Source organism: Borostomias antarcticus (assembly GCF_949987555.1).
Source record: "Borostomias antarcticus genome assembly, chromosome: 14".
In the NCBI taxonomy this organism is placed as follows: Eukaryota; Metazoa; Chordata; class Actinopteri; order Stomiiformes; family Stomiidae; genus Borostomias; species Borostomias antarcticus.
In genome coordinates, this window is record NC_140247.1 from 6076516 (window position 1) to 6100450 (window position 23935).

At 49.4% G+C, this 23935-nt stretch overlaps 1 protein-coding gene across 1 annotated transcript in view; it reads right to left on the bottom strand.

Annotated features, from left to right (window-relative positions):
* Window positions 1-23935, bottom strand: part of unc5a (unc-5 netrin receptor A) — a gene marked incomplete at both ends in the record, with an annotated part of 179401 nt that overhangs the window by 22471 nt on the left and 132995 nt on the right. The window contains 6 exons of the mRNA XM_084449127.1: window positions 731-964; window positions 4524-4692; window positions 6675-6762; window positions 9270-9569; window positions 10421-10663; window positions 20367-20531. Of these exons, the coding sequence (XP_084305253.1) occupies window positions 731-964; window positions 4524-4692; window positions 6675-6762; window positions 9270-9569; window positions 10421-10663; window positions 20367-20531 (1199 nt within the window). The remainder of the gene's footprint in view (window positions 1-730; window positions 965-4523; window positions 4693-6674; window positions 6763-9269; window positions 9570-10420; window positions 10664-20366; window positions 20532-23935) is intronic.

The window sequence follows — 23935 nt, forward strand, 5'->3', positions numbered from 1 at the left end:
TGTATGACTCACTGGATTGGATGAATCTATTGGACTTAAAGCTAGAAGACAACTTCCTTGGACTCAATTCATTTTTAAATGCATTAATTTTATATTTGAAAGAGTATCTGGTCCCATGTAGATTCTCCTATCTACTTAGACATTTGCACGATCTCTGTTTCAATGTCCCTAGAATTCTTAAAGAAGTAGGTCGCGGGTCATTTGCATACAAAGCCCCTCCTCTCTTAGGTCTATTACTTCCTGCCGCCGCTTTAGGTCATGTTTACTTTCCCAGCTTGAAACAACTTGTTCATGTTTCTAATTTAATCAATTTGATTATTTTTATTTATGTCATTATTACCATTATTACTACATTCATTTTATTTATTTTGGTCACTGAAGTTCATTCCTCTGAATAGTATTGGTGGTTCTGGGATGTGGAGGGTGGACTGGTGTTGCCATCCAGACCATGTCCACTCACTGCTGTGCTCTACGGGCCCGGGTGGGTGTCTGGGTGGTCGGGATGGCGAAGCCAGGCTGTGTGGGTAAGTGGGAGTTGATGAGCTGTGTGTGTATCTATGTTGTTTTGTATAGTCTGTAACTTTGTGTCTTATGTCTTATGTCTGTTGCTTCTTGTACAGTATTTGTGTTTTAAGGACCCCCTTGAAAATGAGATGATACAGTACATCTCAAGGGGCTATCCTCAATAAATTCAATACTCCCCCTCCTCTGCTCCTCTCCGCCCCCTCACCTTGAAGACGTCCTGAGTGTCGTCCATGCAGTACACCCTGATGTTGTACTCCAGCGTGGAGCAGTAGGCGTCGGAGAACAGCACCAGGCGCAGGCGCTTGGCGGCGGCCATGTTGAGGGACTCGCCCACCAGGGCGAAGCGGCCCAGCTGCTCCGAGAACACCCGGCAGGTCTCCGCCTCTAGCTGGCAGTAGTAGGGGTCCGACGCCAACTCCTCCCCCATCAGCAGCACGTCCTGCGATAGGGCACAGCGACACAAAGGGACGGGGTCAGGGGTAGTGTGTGTGTATGGGGGTTGGGACAACATTGTGGGTGAGAGGTCGATTCTTCCCCGTCTGTGGTTATGTGATATACAACACTGGGTCAGGCCATGGTATGTGTGAGCATGTCTGTGAGCGTGTGTGTGTGTGTGTATGTGTGTGTGTGTGTGTGTGTATGTGGGAGCACGCCACATGTGTGTGTGTATTTCAGGATCAGGGTGCAGAAAGGTCTTGTCCCACTGAAACCCATGGGCAAGGATCCTCAGCATGTACAGAGATCTCTGAAAACACCACACACCCACGCAAAGACACACATCCCATACAAACACCATCAATTTGCTCAATAATTCATGAATGAGGTACTCAATTGACATGGTAGACGACTTCAATAGTTTCCTGGCAAGACCAGAAGGTTCTGGAGAGAGAGAGAGGGAGAGAGACAGAGAGAGAGAGAGAGCAGAGAGAGAGAGAGAGCAGAGAGACCCAGAAAATCCAGTAAATATGGGATCATAGGGATCCATCTACCTTTTGGAATTTGTTCACAAAAGTGGGAAGGAGTTGCTACTTTTCTGCCAAATAATACAATAACAGAGGATGAAGATTCTTAGGCTGCCCAGGAATCAGGGACTAGGCTGCGTCCCAAAGAAGAACAACACAGTATTATCTTTGTTTAGTGTGAATGCACGCTTCTAATTACTGTATGTCTACATATTGAAACCGAACGAGCACTGTAGTATTTATACAGTTCCCAGGTCCCAGTTATGCAGTATACAGTATATATTGAATCAGAGAAAACAGAGGACTGGGATTGGTACCACTTTACATTACAGCTTGGTAATAACAGGGTAATACCATGGTAGTACCACAGTGATACCATGGCAATTACCAGTAGTTACTTGTAGCAGTTACCTGTGTTACCAGGGTAATACCATGTTCATATTTACATTATTACTAGGAAATTACCAGCAAATAACAGTAGTAATTAGTAGTAGTTACCTGTGTAGTTACCCTCCAATCCTCATGATATGTTGGAAACAAAGACGGTAGTTTCTGTAATAATGTGGAATCAGAGCTGGAAAATGCAGCATTACATGTACCTGTTTTGATTTAATTCTATGGTATATCCTTCCTATTCTGAGTGCCCAGAAGCTCTCACTATAGCAGGAACTTCTGAGAACAAGCTACAGTATGATATTCATGGACACCAATAAGAATCCGGGCGGATTTTCAAGCGGATGCTGACTGGCCCACGCAGAAAGTGGGCTGTGCAGAGAGGCTGATTTGGCCGGAGTATCATAGCTTGTTCCCTGCTGTAGTGAGAACTTCTGAGTACTCAGAATGGGAAGGATATAACCATGGAATTAAATAGAAACTGACAATCTTGCATTGCATTTTCCGGCTCTGATTCCACATTATTACATAGAAGCTTCCATCTCTGTTTCCCTCTAACAGATCATGGGGATTGGGGAGTACAGTAACTACACAGGTAACTACTACTAATTACTATTGATATTTGCTGGTAATTTCCTACTTATAGTGTATATATTAACATGGTATTACCTTGGTAACTACACAGGTAACTACTACTAGTAACTAATGGTAATTGCTATGGTATTACCCTGGTATTATCATGGTATTACCCTGTTATTACTGAGCTGTAATGTAAAGTAGTACTGAATAGGGAAGAAAGTGCATATGCAGGAGAAGTGGGATCTGCTAGTCTGCAGTCCTATGGGAGATGACAACGTCCTCTGTAACACTCATCATGCCAGTTACCTGAGTCCTCTCATTAGTTCAGTCCACTGAGACCGGCGTGATGGCTGCCAAACAGCCAGCCATCCTCATCACCTCCCTCTCCAGCATCGACCCAGTGTGACACCAGCTTCATCAGTGGAATTAGTATTGACACAGCTCATTTCCTATGCAACCACGATGAAGACTTTTTCTTCATCATCATAATATCTCTGGATGCAGTGGAGAGTGAGGAGAGACACACTGGCTCAGTTACCCAGCCGCTCAATATCCACACACAACTCATTTCTCTTCTTGGCCTCTCTCTTTCTCTCTCTCCCTCTCTCTCTCTGCCCATCTCTCTATCTCTCTCTGTATCGCTCTTCCTCTCAGTCTTTCGTTTTTTCTCAAATTCCTCCTCTTTTCTAAGATCTAGACTATATTCACAGCTGGAATCTCCTCTCCTCTCTCCATAGTTCTTTCTCTGTTGCTGTACCTATCTCTCTTTCTCTCTCCATCTTGCTCTCTCTCTTTCAACCCACGCCTCTCTGTCTTTTCTCTCGTTCCCAGGTCCACCTGCCCCCCTCCCCTCCCCGCCCCGCCAGTGGTGTCCAGCCAGCCAGCCTGACGGGGGCTATATTTGGTCCAGCTGATGATTAAAAGTGCCGGTCTAACCTCAGCCTTAGACAGGCCAATCCATCCCGCAGACACCCCAGCGCCACCACACATGGGGGGGGCTGAATAATTTATGCACAATATCGAACATGAAAGACGACCTATCAACCCATTCCTCCCCCGCCTCCCCCCCCCCCAACCCAAATCTATTCCCTTCCCCCACCAACCACCTGCAATCACGTCCGTTGGTATTCCACCCCCCCCACACACACCCCCACACACACTCTGCTCTACCTCAACACCAAACCAAGCCCCCGCACAGAGAACACACACTTCACTGAAAGGGAGAGGGGCCATAAACCCATGTCTAGATTACAGATGGACTCCAAGATGCTGGTCTCTGTTTTGGAGCAGGAGTGTGGATCTAAATCATAATGAAATCACATGAAAGGATGGTGCTATTCAGCCCAAAATGGCTTCCTCCACTATTCTGTTAATCATCCAAACATCCACCCAAAAATGCCTCTAGTCTGTAAGCAAGGGCTCAAAACAATTTTACTCCATGAGGACGTAATCTGATGGACTTTTGAACAGTACATGAATTGGCCTGCCATGACATATTGAGTTAGGCCCAGAGAAGCCAGTTCTGAGCTATAGGAAGAAAGCGCTCTCAGTAAGTCATGAGTGTGCGTAGAGGTGCAGAGGTCACAGCGGAGGACAGTCTCCGCCCGGTATGTTGACGATAAATGGATCGATCCAAATGTCAGCTTCTGTCATGTGTCTATACCTACGGTACGCCTGTCTGTCAGCAGACAGTCCAGCTGTGTGCAGGGGGCTAGAACCATCTAGTGGGAGTCTAGTGCAGGGCTAACTGATACATCACTGTGGAGCATATTCCCTACAGTAGCTGGGTTGTTGCGTGTGTTCTCCATGGGGTTAGCCCCTTTATTGGTAGCTAGCCCTGTCCATTTAGGGATTAGTCCTGCCCCTTTATGGGGAGCTAGCCCTGCCCCTCTATGGGTTTAGCCCTGCCCATTTAAGGATTAGTCCTGCCCCTTTATGGGTAGCTAGCCCTGCCCCTCTATGGGGAGCTAGTTAGCCCTGCCCCTTTATGGGGAGCTAGCCCTGCCCCTCTATGGGTTTAGCCCTGCCCCTTTATGGGGAGCTAGTTAGCCCTGCCCCTCTCACCTCCCACACGCCCTCATAGTTCTGCTTCTTCAGCCGGACGGCCCAGTTTTCCGGGCAGGCGTCGGAGCAGTGGTCCATGGTCAAGATGACAGGCCGGGTCAGGACCACCCCCGGCGGCCCGCAGCTCACGATGGGGCTCAGCAGGGTCTGGCAACCTGCCAAAGGTAACCTGAATATGGACACCAGGGGCAGGAGGGCAACACGTAGGGGACAGGGGACAGGAAGCGGAGCAGGATGGATGAGAAGTAGAGAGTGGAGAGCAGAGAAGAGAATAGAAGAGAACAACTTTTATTCACTGACGTATTTAAAGGTTACAGGCATTACCTCACAGTTTTTCTCGCATAGCCAGACCTTTCTTCACACTTTGTATTGCACTGTTCCAGCGCTAGAGAAAGGTCTGGCTACACCCGATAATCATTCGGAGATAAAAAAGAGGGAAAAAAAACGGTATTTATTTAAAGGGGTCCACGTTTGCAAAACTAACTTTTTCATTGTTTTTGCATATACTGTACATTTGAGTCTCTGATGGGCCTATTAACACACAAAGTATGACGTGAAACAACCCAGTCATTCTGTTGTGGTCAGCCGAAATGAAAACATTAGAAAAATAGTCAGTCCTAGCAAGCCATTCGAATCTCCCGTGTCAATTTACGTCACAGTCGAGGACCTATTATAATAATCCTGCCCCCATCTGAATACCTCCAATCACTTGCATTTGTTTACCTGGCTATAGAGGCGGACATTATTTTCAGGTCCTGCTAGCTAGCATAATGTCTTTGCATGGAAAATGCTCTGTTCTTGGATGTACTACGCAGCACAGATCGTCTCCCAAGGACAGAAGAGCTGAGTGGATACATTTTATTTCTGATGGCAACGTTCTCGCTGAAATTGGCAAAACACTGGCAGTGTGTGCTAGCCATTTTTTGCTCGATTACTTTTCCAACCTGGGTCAGCACAATGCAGGATTTTCAGATAAACTCTTTCTCAATGATCAAGCAATACCACCCGTCCGTGGAAATTATGCAGAAACTGTAAACAATTATGCTGTGTGTTTGTTTGCATATAGTTCTAACGCTAGCTAGCTAACACACTCCTCTTTTGCCTCAACCCGGATGCTCGTCTCATCACATGTTAAGAGTAACGTTAGTGGAATGAAATTGGTAGACTTGTAGTTCATCGAGCAGGCATTAAAAATTATCAAATGTTAAGAAGTGGACTTCATTGGATTCTCCTCGGCCAACAGAATCTAGCTTTTATTGTTTGTAGTCGAATGGTGTCATATGCCTGGTGGTGTCTAGCTAGCGAATGTAGCTAGAGGTAACAGCATACAACCATGGAGATAATAACATGCGCACTATCATGTTTAGTCAGGGAGAGAGGTCAGAGAGGACAATGAAACTTGTTACAGTGGCTTTGGGTGTGGATGGTCCAGGCTAGCCAGCTATATTTGAGGTAGCATAGTGCCGTCAACAGCCCTCGTTCTCTAGCCTGCCGACTTGCTCTCAGCTGAGCTCATTTGCATATGAAAAAAAAGCACTCAATCCGCTCAATCTGATCTCGTGGTCAACAGAGGGGTATAGAGGCATGCTAGAACACTTATTCTGAGTGGTATTTTCAGCAAAAATGTATGTATGACATAGGACCCCAAAGACTTATATTAAATTGTTGAAAATTAGCATAATAGGACTCCTTTAAACCAATCTCAATCGTCTTGGGCGGCGCTACGTGGTGCCCTTGTAAAATAGTGTTGGGGGGATTGAATCCGACTGGCGCCGCTGGAATTGTGCGCTGCCAATGAGAGGCTTATCTCAAAAACCTCTCTCCGTTGAGCCAGACTACCGACGGTAACAACTACTGATCTAGCGTGGATGCCACACATGCGCTGCATGATATTATCCTCTACTTAAATGTGACCTGCAAAATATACTGTGTTTCATAAACAATTAATTCATCTTAAAAGATCATAACTCCAGTAAAGGCCATGCTGTCTGCTTACATACAATATCCTCTAAATCTCTGGCAAAGGCTCTATGCCTTAATGGAGCAGCGCAGCATCAAGACAAACTGCCGGCATCCTCCCTACAATCAGGGAACACAGCCAGAGAGCTATTAGATGGAGAGAGGGAGAGAGAGAAAAAACGAGAGACACACCTTAAATCCTCCTTTCTCTGGACGGTGAGATAAATCTCGTAGATCTTTCCTCTGGGGATGGCCTCCGGAGGGATGAGCAGGCTGATTCCTGATGCAAAATAGCAACAAAGAGGGGAGAGAGACAGGAGCTCATTTGTTTGGTGTGAACGGCGCTTTTGTCACTCCACAAAGACGGGCCCGGCCGCCGACGGAATTACACGGCGGGGGGGGGGGGGGAAACAAAAACAAATCGTCGGTGAAGGTCAGAGGGATCCTCTGCCCGGTGGAGGCAAACCTCTCAGCGTCGAGGCGGGCCCGCTGCCGCTCTCCCTCTCCGTCAACAATTAGCGCGAACAAAGGCTGGCGTGGCTACGCGCCTTAAATGTCTCCTGTCTGCCGCAACGGAGATTACTGAGGCGGGGGAACAGAATGCTGGAGAAAAGAACCCAGTTCCCCAAGAGAGAACAGAAATGCCCCTTGGAGAGCCATGAGAGCTCTCTAAAGCAGCATGAGTGTTGCCATTTGTGTTGGTTCTCATCGTAGAATGATCCACTTTAAATCCCATTTAAGACTTATGTAGATCAATCTGTGTAGATGGGAAACCGTCTGAAGTGTTGCTGCTGTTCACTTTTCAATTCAGCTAAGTACATATCTATAAATACAGCAGATGTGAACTGAATGTATTCTCACAATGTCTGTATCGATAAAATATGTGATAGCGACAGTGACATGTAAAATGTTAAGATACTGAGAGAGGAAGTGTGTGTGTGTGTGTGTGTGTGTGTGTATGTGTCTGCGCGCATGTGTGTGTGTGCGAGGATGCATGCTATAAGTATTTTTCTGGGGCCAAGTGACTAGGAAAGTGCCAGTGTGCAGAGCACCCGGGTTTAAGTTAATACATGCATTCAATAACTATAACAGACATAGATTGAGGGAGAAAGAGAGGGAGAAAGAGAGAGAGAGAGAGAAAGAGAGAGAGAGAGAGAGAGAGAGAGAGACCCCTCTGTTCCCTCAAGAATCAAGATACTGGCTCTTGTTATCTTCTGTTATCTGATTGCACTAATCTAGATGCTGTTCAGAAACACAGGCCAAAATCAGAACCACAGCATTCAGCTACTGTGAGGAAGAGAGGCCAGCACAGAGGAGGAGGAGGAGGAGGAGGGGGAAGAAGATATGAAGATTTTATGAATGAAGATGTCTATCTGCTACAGTGTATCTGCAGTGGCGCTCTCCTCCATCAAAGCTCCCAGCAGACAGCTAATGCTTCTCCATAATGACGAGTGAGTCAGCAGTGAGCTTGACCAGCTTTGTCAGAAACAAGTGGTCTAATTAGGTAATTTTCTTTTCCAGGAAATTAACCCCCACTGTGTTTCAAAACCCCCCATCGCGTGGTAATTACTACTATAGTACTTGCTCATAATATCATTTTGGCCCTGTCAGAAATGGAAATAGTCAGCCAGCCAGCAGCCAGCCCGCCAGTCAGTCAGTCAGTCAGTCAGTCAGTCAGTCAGTCAGCCAGTCAGTCAGCCAGTCAGCCAGCCAGTCAGTTACTCAATCAGTCAGCCAGTCCGTCAGTCAGCCAGCCAGTCAGTCAGTCAGTCAGTCAGTCAGTTACTCAATCAATCAGTCAGTCAGTCAGTCAGTCAGTCAGTCAGTCAGTCAGTTACTCAATCAGTCAGTCCGCCAGCCAGTTAGCAAGTCAGTCAGCCAGTTAGCAAGTCAGAGAGTCAGTGAGTCAGTCAGTCAGTCAGTTACTCAATCAGTCAGTCAGTCCGCCAGCCAGTTAGCAAGTCAGAGAGTCAGTGAGTCAGTCAGTCAGTCAGTCAGTCAGTCAGTCAGTCAGTCAGTCAGTCAGTCAGTCAGTCAGATACTCAATCAGTCAATCCGCCAGTCAGTTAGCCAAAAAAGTAATTCAGCCAACCAGCCATCCAGTCAGCCAATCAGTTACGCAGTTACGTCAGTCAAGAGCAGTTAGCAAGCCAGAGAGCCAGCCAGTCAGTCAACCAGTCAATCAGTCAATCAGTCAGTCAATCAGTCAGTCAGTCAATCAGTCAGTCAGTCAGTCAGCCAGTCAGTCAATCAATCAGTCAATCAGTCAATCAGTCAGTCAGTCAATCAGTCAGTCAGTCAATCAGTCAGTCAGTCAGTCAGTCAGACAGTCAGTCAGTCAGTCAGTCAGTCAGTCAGTCAGTCAGTCAGTCAATCAGTCAGTCAGTCAGTCAATCAGTCAGTCAGTCAATCAGTCAGTGAGTCAATCAGCTGGTAAGTCACTCAGGGACAAGACTTCCTTCATGTGAATTAGCTCCAGTATTGACCCAGGGACTGGATAATGTAGCAGTGGTCTCACATGGACGTTTCCATCAGGCTTAGCTAGCAGCACAGGCGTCGTAGCACAGGCGGTATAACCTAAGACAAGTGCCTTCCAGATAAGGAAACCAGCAGTAACGGTTTGTTTTACAATCCAGTTACAGATATTCTCCCTACATTTAAGCAGGGCGCCATTGAAAAAGAGATCCTAGTCTAGATGGATCCCCCAATTAAATAACGGTTAAATAAAAAGGGTAACAGATAGTAGTACAAGATAAACACATCAACCTTAATCCAGGTAGCACCCACCTGTGTTCGGGAGGGTCAGGCGGCCGCCCAGGAAGTTAAAGGTACCGTAGGACGTGTTGGAGACGTCGCGTGGCAGCGTTTTGAAGTAGGTCTGAGTGGACAGCCGGCTCATGAGCTCGGCGGGGTCGGAGCTGAGCTTGCCGTTGTGCAGCGTGTGCGAGCCGTTGGTCAGCGGGTCGAGCAGGGGGCCGTTGGTCACGGAGAACTTGGCGGCGTTGTCGTGACGCGAGCGCAGGGTGCCCTGGTAGCTGGTGGTGGTGGTGGTTAAGTCAGGCTGGATGGTAAGCAAATGGGAGTTCTCTATTAGAACAAAAACAGATAGGAGCACGAGTGAAAATCTCCAACGGCGACAGCGGTTCGTACGCCCAGACGCCCACAACACAGGAAGAGAAGAGCAGTCTTAGGCTGTCAGAAATACACACACAAAGAGAACACCCACACCCCCCACACACACACATACACACACAAAAACTCTCAAACACAGACAATAATTTCATCCTAAGCCAGTCAATTGTTCCCCTCTCTCTCATACGGTCACAATCAATTCCAAACAGCAGTCGGGGGAAGCTTAGCAGTCAGAGTTTAAAAGAGGCTTATTCACGGGGATTCACAGAGGCCACAGACCCCGTCAGCCCACGTGTGACGCCCCCGCCGCCGCTCAGGGACAGAGGCGCGCCGCCGTTCGCTCGACGGCGGGCTACGCTGTACAGTATACACACTGTCTGAACCAGAATGGTGAGAGTTATGCCACGTAGAACGTAACGTTAACTCCCTGTCCCGGAACCCACATATTCACACGTGCACACACACACCGTAACCCACACACACACACACACACACCCCACCCATCTCACCGTTTCCAACCACCTCCTAACCGCCCCCACCCTTAATGAAAAAAAATCAACCACTAAACAGAAACCCCAACACCAAGGCGGCACATTCAGATGAGCACTACAGAGAAACTACAGAGTGTGAATAAATACTGTAACAACAGACCCAAAACAACAACAACAACAGACTAACAGGCCGACAGGCTAACAGACCGACAGACTGACAAGGGTTCACGAGAGTGACGGAGAGAGAGGAGGAGGTGATGGTGGTGGTGGGGGGGGGTTGGGGTTTGGGGTTTAGAACAAAGAACAGTGTCCTACTGCTGCTGCGGGGGTGCGGCGGCCGGCAGTGGCGCGTCCGCGGTGCCCACACACCTGGCTTGCTGGGCTTGATGCCCATTGGCTGGAAGCCGGTGGTGAGGATGGAGGAGTCGGCCACGTCGGCGTCCAGGCCCTCCTTCTTGCGGCGGTAGACCAGGACCACCACGATGAGCAGCAGGGTCAGGCACAGCGCCACCGCCACCATGCCCACGTAAAGCGCCACGTCCTCGGCCCCGCCCGCCGCTGCCGCCGGGGGGGAGGGGGGGGGGGGGGCGGAGGGGAGAAGGAAGAGAGACACAGAGAGGGAAAGAGAGAGAGACAGAGAGAGAGAAACGATCGGTTAGAGGTTTGATTGTTGTTGATCGAGCCCGAGATGATGTGCGGAGTAAGAATGAGGCGTTGGAGGATTTTAGAACACTGCGCGTTCCCCTGCCTGGTTGTCACATGGCGCTCTGACCCACGCTCTCTCCTGAGCTGGTCGAAGAGATCGTCTCACCTCTTCACCACGTAGTTATGCTCCCATTCTGTCCCTATTAACTCTACCAAACATTGACGTCACCGGGGTTGGGGCGGGGGTTGAGCGTTGGGGCTGGGGGTTAGGGCTGGGAGCTGTTTCCGGGGATGGGTCTGGGACTGGGGGTTGGGGCTGGGGTTGAGGGTTGGGGCTGGGGGTTGGGGTTGGGGTTGAGGGTTGGGTCTGGGAGCTGTCTCTGGGGCTGGATCTGAGGCTGGGGGCTGGAGGCTTCCAGGGCTGGGTCTGGATCTAAGGCTGGGGGCTGGAGGCTGTCTCCAGGGCTGGGTCTGGATCTAAGGCTGGGGGCTGGGGGCTGGAGGCTGTCTCCAGGGCTGGGGCTGGATTTGAGGCTGGGGGCTGGAGGCTGTCTCCAGGGCTGGGTCTGGATCTGAGGCTGGGGGCTGGAGGCTGTCTCCAGGGCTGGGTCTGGGGGCAGGGGGAGGCTCCTCTGTCAGGGTTAGGGCCATTGTCACAGCAAAGTGTAGAGCCGTATTTCAGTCTATTCACTGTCAATGTGCCGACAGATTCACTGTTGCTATGAGTGATGTGCCAGTGTGTGTGTGTGTGTGTGTGTGTGTGTGTGTGTTTGCGTGAAAAAGAGAGAGCTCTGTGTGAGAAAAAGATGCAAAAATGTTTTACGGCCGAATCCAACCTCACCCCGATTAATCGTCATGACATACGTGGACGTCTGTCTCTGTCGTCAGTGCTGTGCTCCCGTCACCCGCTGCGCAGCGCGATTGAGAGCACACCTGCTCCACAAATTTTAATTGGTGTTGTTGATTCCGTAACTGACAACGGTGCAATTTAATTAGCAGGAAAACAGCGAGCATCAAAGGCAAAGAGAACAGAGACATCATGGCCCAGTCCCAATGTCCCCCCTAAACCCTCAAGCCCTGAGCCCTCACAGACTTATTGACGTCACCTGGTGAAGTGGTTGAGTGTGAGAGGCTGCAAGGGCTCGAATTGGTATAACAAGGAATGGGACAGCACTTGTGACATCACATTACGTTGACGTGAAAACATATTTCTTACTATTGTGGGCGTGGGGCTTTTTTTTAAAATCAATTTGTAAATTGTACATGTTTTTCTTGTAGGCCTTCGTGTAAATTAATTTTGGCTGAGTCAAATCCCCTTTACATTATCAGAACTCTCTGTGTTACCCTCAAAACATTTGTTCAACTTGAAATCATTTCATTTTGTGGTCATATGCGATCGCATCTGCGATCAAATATCAACCCAACCCAGTATTTGTTAGTAGGATCGCATCGATCCTACATTACTGCCTGTGATTCTTGTTTGTGATGAATCCAAAAGTATTAACTTAAGAATGATAATATATTATGTATACACATTCCTGCACCTCACAACTCTTTCCATATTCATGTTGGAAATCTCAATTCAAAGAACACTGCACCGAAATGGGTAATTAATGTCATACTGCTTTTAACTGGGCAATCATATGATTTAGAGCAACAGAAATCGATGTAAATTATAACCATAGCCTACATATTTTTAAACAAATCACATTATACAAACCCATGGGGTTAATAACCCATACTTAAAAATAATGAAACCAAATTAATTATAAGGCTACTTGTGCAGATAAGCAAGTCCAGCTGAAAACATGAAAACATATTTTGTTCTGTAACGTGAACGTTACGGTTGGTTGATCTGTCCGTGCTTGTTTATTGGCTGTTCTTCAGGTAACCCCGTGTTTCACGTCACGACGCTATGAACTGTGGGTAATTCCCTTGGGCTAAGTCTGCAGAAATGCAGACTTACGGGAAGGGGCCATAAAGGGCTCAAAATGGCTGCCGGAGAGCCCTCGCGCACTTGCCGAGTTGACATTGGGACACCCCTAAGCCCTCGCGGACTTCGCGGGAGCGCGCCCTTAAGTCTGCGAGTCTGCAAGGGTGGACATTGGGACTGGGCCCGTGGTTCCGAGGGCATCGACCGGTTTTTCCTATCTCTCTGTTTCCGTCTTTTCTCGTTCTTGGTCAGGGCCGTTTCGGCGGACGACGCGCCCTGACGTACAGCGGTCCTTAAGAGAAACGCCAAAATCCATTTCACAGGCGATGATCTCAGTATAATACGATACCTTAAAGAGCAGGATTAGACGTGGATTAGACGGAAGATTCCAGGAGGGCTCTCGAGACAGGACGTCAATTGTGAACCACTGACAAACGCTATCGTGTGTCTGCGCCGACGTCACACCCAGGCGGCCTTATATAGACACGATTATGGGTATGGGAGAACGTACAGTTGTACTGTATATATGGCACAGAGCACCCCTCACTCTCCCTCCCCCCACCCTCCAGCCCTCCCTCACTCTTTCTCCCTCTCCTCTCCCTCAGTCTCTTTCTCTCTGCCGTTCCTCGTCCTCTGTCTATCTCTCTGGGTTTGGAGGGGGGCGCTCTGAAGGTATGGACTGAGATTAACCCATCTGAAACCCGTACAGTGAGGGCAGTGGTCGCTCAGAGGTAAAGATGGTTAATCCGTTGAACTAGCTGCCCCCATGGGGATTAATAAAGACGATCCCCCCGTATCATATGGTACGGTACGGCCGAGGTCTCTGATATAAGCAGAGGTGCTGAGGAGACTTAGCAGCTGCCCTCAGCACTGGGCCCACTCTGAAGCACGCAGGCTGGGCCAAGTCTGCCGGTAGCGTAAACACAGTCTTGGACCGGCCTGCTGTTGCTTGCTATCTGAGCGTGGGCCAAAGGCACCTTAGAACACACAGGTCCAACACCCCCCCCCCCGCCCTCTCTCTCTCTGCATATCCCCCCTCCCCATCCCCATTCATAATTGACAGGCACCTTTATCCCCCCAGTCAATGTCAATCTCTCTCTCTCTCTCTGGTCTGGCTGTACATGTAATCTCCTCAGGTCTATCAGAGCATCTCTGACAGAGGTTTTATCAGACCCAGCAGGTGCCACAGAGGAGAGGTCCTCCATGCTAAGCAGGGCCCGGGCCGGGGCCGCCGCAGGGCCCTACTGCCCCACACATCGATTTCTATCGGGCCAGCCAATAATTGAAAGGACGTCCAACGCGCTTTAATTGACACAGCTAATCAAGTTTTATAATTGGATGGCTTCTTCTTTATTTCCCCTCCAACACTCTCTCTTCATCGCTCTCTCTCTCTCTGTTCATCTCTCTCTCTTTCTCTCCAACTCCCTCTCTCTCTCCAACTTTCAATAACAATTGAATTAAATTCAATTTCAATGCTTTATTGCAAAAAAACACATTTCAATTGAATGGCAATTACATTTTAGCAATACAAAGGAAACACAAATGTAGATAGTAAAAATTAATCAAACATAGATTTATATTCCAATGTTATGCACTGTTCCACTCACTCTTCCTTGGGTTATGGCAGGTTGCCCCAGACTGTATTTTGCTGCTAGGAGTAGGGCCTTTCTCTTAAGATAACAAAAGATAAGATACTTTAATAATCCCAGTGGGGGAAATTTGGAAGGAATTCAAATGTCTCTCTGTCTGTGAGGCTCTCTGTCTCGTCTCTGACCCTGGGTGGGGTCTGGGGAACGGACACACTACAGTCTGCACACACACGTACATACTGAACACTCACCACACACTGAACACTCACCACACACTGTCCATACTGAACACTCACCACACACTGTCCATACTGAACACTCACCACACACTGTCCATACTGAACACTCACCACACACTGAACACTCACCACACACTGTCCATACTGAACACTCACCACACACTGAACACTCACCACACACTGTCCATACTGAACACTCACCACACACTGTCCATACTGAACACTCACCACACACTGTCCATACTGAACACTCACCACACACTGAACACTCACCACACACTGTCCATACTGAACACTCACCACACACTGAACACTCACCACACACTGAACACTCACCACACACTGTCCATACTGAACACTCACCACACACTGTCCATACTGAACACTCACCACACACTGTCCATACTGAACACTCACCACACAGTCCATACTGAACACTCACCACACACTGAACACTCACCACACACTGTCCATACTGAACACTCACCACACACTGAACACTCACCACACACTGTCCATACTGAACACTCACCACACACTGAATACTCACCACACACTGAACACTCACCACACACTGTCCATACTGAACACTCACCACACACTGTCCATACTGAACACTCACCACACACTGTCCATACTGAACACTCACCACACACTGAACACTCACCACACACTGTCCATACTGAACACTCACCACACACTGTCCATACTGAACACTCACCACACACTGAACACTCACCACACACTGAATACTCACCACACACTGTCCATACTGAACACTCACCACACACTGTCCATACTGAACACTCACCACACACTGAACACTCACCACACACTGTCCATACTGAACACTCACCACACACTGAATACTCACCACACACTGAACACTCACCACACACTGAACACTCACCACACACTGTCCATACTGAACACTCACCACACACTGTCCATACTGAACACTCACCACACACTGAACACTCACCACACACTGAACACTAACCACACACTGTCCATACTGAACACTCACCACACACTGAACACTCACCACACACTGTCCATACTGAACACTCACCACACACTGAACACTAACCTCACACTGTCCATACTGAACACTCACCACACACTGAACACTCACCACACACTGTCCATACTGAACACTCACCACACACTGTCCATACTGAACACTCACCACACACTGTCCATACTGAACACTCACCACACACTGAACACTCACCACACACACGTACATACTGAACACTCACCACACACTGAACACTCACCACACACTGAACACTCACCACGCACTGTCCATACTGAACACTCACCACACACTGAACACTCACCACACACTGTCCATACTGAACACTCACCACACACTGAAAACTCACCACACACTGTCCATACTGAACACTCACCACACACTGTCCATACTGAACACTCACCACACACTGAACACTCACCACACACTGTCCATACTGAACACTCACCACACACTGAATACTCACCACACACTGAACACTCACCACACACTGAACACTCACCACACACTGTCCATACTGAACACTCACCACACACTGTCCATACTGAACACTCACCACACACTGTCCATACTGAACACTCACCACACACTGAACACTCACCACACACTGAACACTCACCACACACTGGCCATACTGAACACTCACCACACACTGAACACTCACCACACACTGTCCATACTGAACACTCACCACACACTGAATACTCACCACACACTGAACACTCACCACACACTGAACACTCACCACACACTGAACACTCACCACACACTGTCCATACTGAACACTCACCACACACTGAATACTCACCACACACTGAACACTCACCACACACTGTCCATACTGAACACTCACCACACACTGTCCATACTGAACACTCACCACACACTGAACACTCACCACACACTGGCCATACTGAACACTCACCACACACTGAACACTCACCACACACTGGCCATACTGAACACTCACCACACACTGAACACTCACCACACACTGTCCACACTGAACACTCACCACACACTGAACACTCACCACACACTGAACACTCACCACACACTGAACACTCACCCCACACTGTCCATACTGAACACTCACCACACACTGAACACTCACCCCACACTGTCCATACTGAACACTCAGCCCACACTGTCCATACTGAACACTCACCACACACTGGCCATACTGAACACTCACCACACACTGTCCATACTGAACACTCACCACACTGAACACTCACCACACACTGAACACTCACCACACACTGTCCATACTGAACACTTACCACACACTGTAATACACTCACCGCACACTGTAATACACTCACCGCACACTGTACTCACCACACCCAATTCTGTACAGTACACATACCGTAATTGTGCCTCTCCTTTATTTTTCATTTTTAACTGTATATCGTAATTTGTTTAATTAGTCAAATTCCTAATATATGTGAACCATATACATGGCAATAAAGAGATATTGAGTCTTGAGTCTGGGTCGGGCGCATGGCTGGCAGGCCAGGAAACTCTGACTGAACTCTCTCTCTCTGCTGTCTCCCTCTCAGGGTGGCTTGTCACATATCATCTCTTCACGCAGCAAACAAACTGACAAACTGAGTTGGGTTTCTCTGCAGCAGCACTGGGACCTGCGTCTGTCTGCTAAACCTCATTGTACCTGCAGTGTCCGCGCCAACCACCCCCCCCCCCCCCACTCCGCGCCGCCCACGTTGATAAATAAAGGCCATGCAGCCGACTGCGTCGCTCCCCTGGGCATTTATCAGGAGGCCGGAGAACATATCTCATCCCATGGCCGGTCGCAGTCACTTCCTGGGAAGATGAATAACGCTGGAGTTCTTAAGGTCAGGGAAATATGGCCTGTAAAACTCTCAAAGTGAACGTGACCATTACTGTCGGCACAATACAGCCACTACATCCCACCGCAAGTCACCGTGAAATATAGCCCGGGATAAACGCTCGCCTGTATTTCAGCAGCGGGGCAGTTATGGCGTTCTATTCCAGCAAACGAACCCATGATGAAACATTAACCGCTCGGCTGTCAAATTACAATAGCCACCCAAATGTGGCATATGAAAACAGAACAACAACACCTTTATACTCGCTAGTGTCTTATTATTTCTAGTGCACTATTTCTAACATGCAATAATTGATAATAGTGTACGCACACAAAGCAGTGTTTTATCAAAATGAAGTTAACTTCATTACACGTATTAAGCAACAATAATAATTCCAATGTTCTTTTTTTGTGTGACTGCTGCTATAATATTTCTCCTCCCTCACATGCCTCTTTGCGCCCTCTAACAGCTGGCTGCCATTTTGGATTTTGTTCGTCATCTTCCCTCAGAGATGTTTGTGACTGTGAACTGTCTCCATGCTGCCTGGACAGGGAGCTGAAACACCGGGTCTGCCTACTGCCGCGTCTCCCCTGCACCCTAGCTCGCAAACTCGCAGAACGGAAAGCGCCAACGCCACCTGACGCACGTTCCCTGCCTGACGAGAGCGACTGGAGATGCACGCGGCGCTCCGTCTGAGGAGAGCGGCGAGGCGCCCGCGCGCCCCGACAGCGTCACTCTACGAAAGAGACGCAGGAAGACTAATGTCTTTAGTTTTAGAAGTTTTCTGCAACAGATAATAGCCTGGCTGACGTGTGGGATTGCTGACTAGACAAACCTCACTGGCATTTTGGCTAGAACAATACTTCAGACAGCCATTGTTTATGGAGACATCTGCTGGGAACAGATTGGGAAAGTTATTTGACAGTGGCCAGCACTCTGTGTAACCAGTCAGTTTTAATGTGCGTGCAATTGTATGTGTGTGCGTGTGTGTGTGTGTTTATTCACACTGAACGGCATTTCTGAGTAGTGTCTTCACCGTGGGGATGGGCTAGTGACCTTTACTGATGAGCTGACTGAGCTCGCTGGACCACTGTACACACACGCACACACACCCATACACACACACACGCACACACACCCATACACACACACACACACGCGCATGCACATAAAACAGGCAGGCATGCACGCATGCACGCACACACACACACACACACACACACACACACACACACACACAAACATGCACATACATTCAGCACAGACGCACACACATTCACACCAAGTCCTGATTTAACCCTCCCGGCATCACATGCACGCAATGTGCACGCACACACACACACACACACACACATACACGCACACACACACACGCACACACACACACACAGACACACACACACACACACACACAAACATGCACATACATTCAGCACAGATGCACACACATTCACACCAAGTCCTGATTTAACCCTCCCGGCATCACATGCAGCCTGTCTGTTGCAGTCAATCAGAGTCTGATGCAGAATTCCTTAATCCAGTGGGATGTGTAATGCGTCCCTTGTTTAACACAGTCCTAACCACACACATTGGCCAGAGAACACTAATTATAATCCCCATGTGATGGCCCACGGAGAGCCTTCATCTGTGGGTGGGGGTTCAGAGTGTCGCCCAGGCTTTGATCACCAGGGAACGCTGGCGCTGTCCCGTTCAAGTCCATCTGTCTGCCGACCAAACCCACCGAGCTTCTTCCCACACAGCTGGTTCGTCTGCGCTCGCTGCTGCTAATCCTGACAATATGGACCCTGTTAATGGCACAGGGGAAGCAAACAGCACGCCTGCTTCACAAGGCAAATATGAAAGAAATATATAGACACAGATAGAAACGCGCACACACATGCGCGCGCGCGCACACACACGCACGCTCGCACCTTCCGGGCGTCTTTGTCAGGATGATTCGACCTTAACGTGGTGTGATATCTGGAACGTGGCGGGCCGTGTTCTATAATCAGCAGAGAGAAGCGCTTTAGTTCTCCGGTCTATTGTTACTGTAGGTCACGGAGAGTCACAGGGCGCCTGTAGGCCGGTGCGTCACTCTACCGCCACGCCGGCGTCCGGGGCGCGGCGCTAATCACTTCCAGAAGGTCACCGGCGTCCGGAGAACGCTCCGCCGTCTTCCACGGCCACTCTTCCTGTCAATCACCGTTGGCGCGTCAAGCGTGCACCTCTGTGCTGTTAGAGTGCACGGCAACAGCTTAAAGTCGCACAGAAATGAAAAAAGCATTCTGTCCCATTTTGGTTCACATAATTGGTCATAGTGTTCACCTATTCAACGATGTACTTGTATGCCCAAAAAAATACAAAATTCTACTTTTGTTGTAATCTTATATCAAAGTATATAATTTCTTACTTCCTGGAAAACGGTAGGTCACGTGCAATTACGACACAAGGTACCTTAGATTTTAGCCCAATAATCTCACGACATCCACCCTGTCAATCAAAACGTCAACTACTCTGCAGCCTCAAGTGTTGAATATCCCGCCCGCTCGATAACGCTCCAATGAAATTCATCTAAACGTATGTCCCACCCTTGCAGCCCGTTTCAGGCGGGAATACGTCGAAGTACGGAAGCAAGATGTTCTCCAAACTTCCCTTTCGGTGTATCTTTAAGTAATGATTCGATTCTTAGCGCGGCAATACCTGCTGTAACGACATATTAATTACAGTAGCCTGCGCTCGAGTATACTCTTGTAAAAGACATTTTAATCTCAATGAGTTTTTAACCTGGTTAAATAAAGGTATATATATTTTCATGCAGCGGCGTCTTTTGGTGTCGTGCAGGTCCCTTGTGTGTGTGTGTGAGTGTCTGACACGTGATTGGTCGGTTTAAAGGAGTGTCTTATGGGGGACAGTGGCCTGTACAGTGTGCAGCTGCTGTGGGCGCCAGAGTGTCGGTGGATACTCACTCTGCGGACACTGCTCGCTGGTGCAGTTGAGGGACTGGACGTCCAGACCCTGGCAGTCCCTCCCCCCGGTCCCGGGGGACGGCTGGGTGCACTCCCTGCTCCTCCACACCGAGCAGGCGGCCCCGCACGCCGACCACTTGCTCCACTCGGTCCAGCCTCCATCTACTGGACACACACACACACACACGGAGGGGGGGGGACGGGGGACAACAAGGTCAGGGTGGCACACGCGCACGCACTCTGGCGCAGACAAAACATCAAGCGAACTGAGAGCGTGCGGCGCATGCTGCTGCTCGCCACTGTCTTCTGTGTGGCGGTGAGGTCGGGTCAGTCAGGCGAATGATCAAATACATGGACTCATACAAGTAATGACTCCCTTCCACGAGGCTGATATGAAACACGCGCAGGGACCGGGTCCAGATGCATCAGTGATATCAAAGCAGTCCTGTGTGCGTTTGTGTGTGTGTGTGTGTGTGAGAGAGAGAGAGAGATAGAGCGAGAGCGAGAGGGAGAGTGGAACTTGTATTACGCTATGTTGTCATGGTGTGTACATTCACTCTCAGATACAGTATCACGCCTTGGTAAGCAAAACATAAGGTTTATTAAAAATCGAGAGAATACTCACATGCACAAACACACACACAGACTCGCATACACACATACACACACACACACGCACACACACACACACACGCATACATTGGCCAGTAATTATCCTCTCTGTCTCTGCCTGCTTCGTTTGCCAGGTGAAGATGATGTGTGTTAGACCTCACACAACACAGCTCCACTGGTACCTGGCTAGTGGAATGGAAGTGCTACAGCCCCAGTGTCTACAATGCATTTATCTCTGAAAATCTGTTTAGCCTCTAGAGCCATTATTTCCCTGTTGTATTAAGAAGACACACATACAGTACGCACGCACGCACACACACACACACACACACACACACTGCGCACATAAACACACAGACAGCCACACACATACACACACGCACACACACATACACACACACACACAAACACACACACACACACCAAACAAACACATAAACACATTCCCTGGTAGTTTGGAATTGGCTCAGTAAGACTTTACAGACATAATAAATTCTAGTGTGCCAACAGGCTACTCTAATAACATGAATAGCACCACAAGAAAACATTCGGCACGTATCTTTGGCCTGAGAGAAAGAGAGAGTGAGAGAGTGAGAGGTCCACACTCCCATATACTGTACCTATATAGGTACTACTCTGATACAAGAAACACAATAAACCAGATGGACATGTTTGTGTTATAGCTCTGAGGGGGGTGTGTGTGTGTGTGTGTGTGTGTGTGTGTGTGTGTGTGTGGTGGTGGGGGGGGGGGGGGGGGGGGTATTTAGGTACGGAGAAATGTCACCTGCCATGCGCCCTGCGGAGAGAGAGGCCATTTTGGGACAGTACGCGTAGCGGTGTGTCGCGGGCGGCCGCGGGGGCCTGGCGGGGAGTGATATTGGGAGTGACGCGTCTCCGGCCCGGGGAAGGTTACCGCCAGGCTAACGGGAGCACCGGCGGTAATGAGGTCTCATGAGGGAAACCGGGGGCGATGGAGCGAGCCGGACCGCAAATCACCCAGCCGGGGGAGACACGCGCACGCGCGCCTATACGGACGCACGCACGCACGCTCTCGCGCACACACACAACTGCGCAAACCTACAAAGTGTGTTTCCGCACGTACCTGTAAGTGAAAGCGCACGCATAAACACACAATTAGCCAAGCATGAGTGCCTCTCGACCCCCCCCCCCCCCCCACCCCCCTTCAACGCACCCGCAGTCCCTGTTGACCTTGACCACTGCGCTTTAGCGCTCGTTAATCCTGGCGTATCTACGGGGCGGTGACCCACAGGGCGTGCGGTTGACCCTGGTGGGGTCGGGGGCTTGTCTTAATAAAACAGGGTGGAGGTGCAGCGGAGCTACGCACTCTTCTGGACAGTAATGATTCTCTTCAGTAGCAGAGAAGAGAGGCTGCTGACTGGCTGCTGTCTCGCCAGGCATGCTGGGGGCTCGCTGGGACACCCGCCAGAGAAAGGCACTACTTTTCTGAGAGCACACTACGCTCTTTAGAAATAAGTGTATCCAAGCACGTGTTTATTTGTAGGCTTTCGGCTGATTGCATGAGAGGGGTGTGTCTGTGTGTGTATACATGTTGCACGTGTGTGTGTGTGTGTGTGTGCGCACGTGCGCGTGTAGGAGTTGCTGACACAGCTCCGGTCTCGCACCATAAGGTTCCATTTGGCAGAGAGCACAGAACCAATCAGATAATTGCCCTTGTTTGGCATTGAGGGTGCTGGTGGGCTTATTATCCCGGGATGAGTTTGACTGAATAGGGAATTACAGCTTAATGAATAATATTATCAAATGTCTCATGTCCACCCCTCAAGTGTATCCGGGCTAATACACAAGATGACATCGACATCTGCCTGATGAGGTGATGGAATGTCTACTTGTCTATGGTGGAACAAAGCTAGGCTGATGACCTTATGGAAGGCTTTTCCCCAGCGGAGAGGAGCACAGCCCAGGGAGAGAGAGATCCGCGGGGATAAAGGCTCTGCGGCTAATATTCCACAGGCAGAGGAGGAAGAGACAGGGGAGGTGGTTTTTTTAGTAGATGACCGAAGAGAATACAAATTGGGGCTCTGTGAGCGGATCATGTATTCAGCGAGGTGATGGGATAGTAAGATTAACGTGACTGGAGATGGATACACGCTTAACTATCGGCTGTACTGTTGCTTCTGTTTTGGTTCTCGTATTGTCCTTGCACAGTCCACACGCACACGCACACGCACACGCACACACACACACACACACACACACACACACACACACACACACACACACACACACACACACACACACACACACACACAAACACACCTCTGTACCAAATCCAAAGGACCTCACTCCTTTGAAGGAAACACAGCTGAATGCCAATCATGCAGCACAACGGGTTTTAGGTGCGTGGGGCCTGGGCTGGGGTTTGGAGGAGTGTGTGTGTGTGTGGGGGCGGGGGGGGGGGGGGGGCAGCGTAATACCACAGACCCCCGTTTGGACACGTCGTCATTCTTGTCAAGGACAGAAGCGCGTCTCTTCGGCGGCTGGAAGGGGGGCTCCGTTTGAGGCTGCGCTCCCCAGAATCACAATGTGGGCGGAGAGGGAAGAGCAGAGGACACCTCCGGCTGCCGTGTCCTTGACCAGAACGATTACCCACGGAGATCTGCAGCCCTGCCCCCCCCCCGTCGTCGTCAACGCACACACAAAGACACCCCCCCCCCCCACCCGCCCACATCCAGACACACACACGCAAACACGTGTGTGACCACACGTAACCCCAATTGTTCTCTCCCTGATGAAAAACCAAAAGCCTCCGAAAGGGGGGATAAGTTTCAGACAAAAGCGCCGCGTCGAGGGGCTGGAGTGGAGGGGTGGAGTGAGGCCATCAACGCCTAGTTTCTCTGCTTTATTGGCTGTGACATTTGCAGAACTGATTCAGGCCGGCGCAATAAGACAGCAGTGGTTTGATGAAAGAGCCTCCG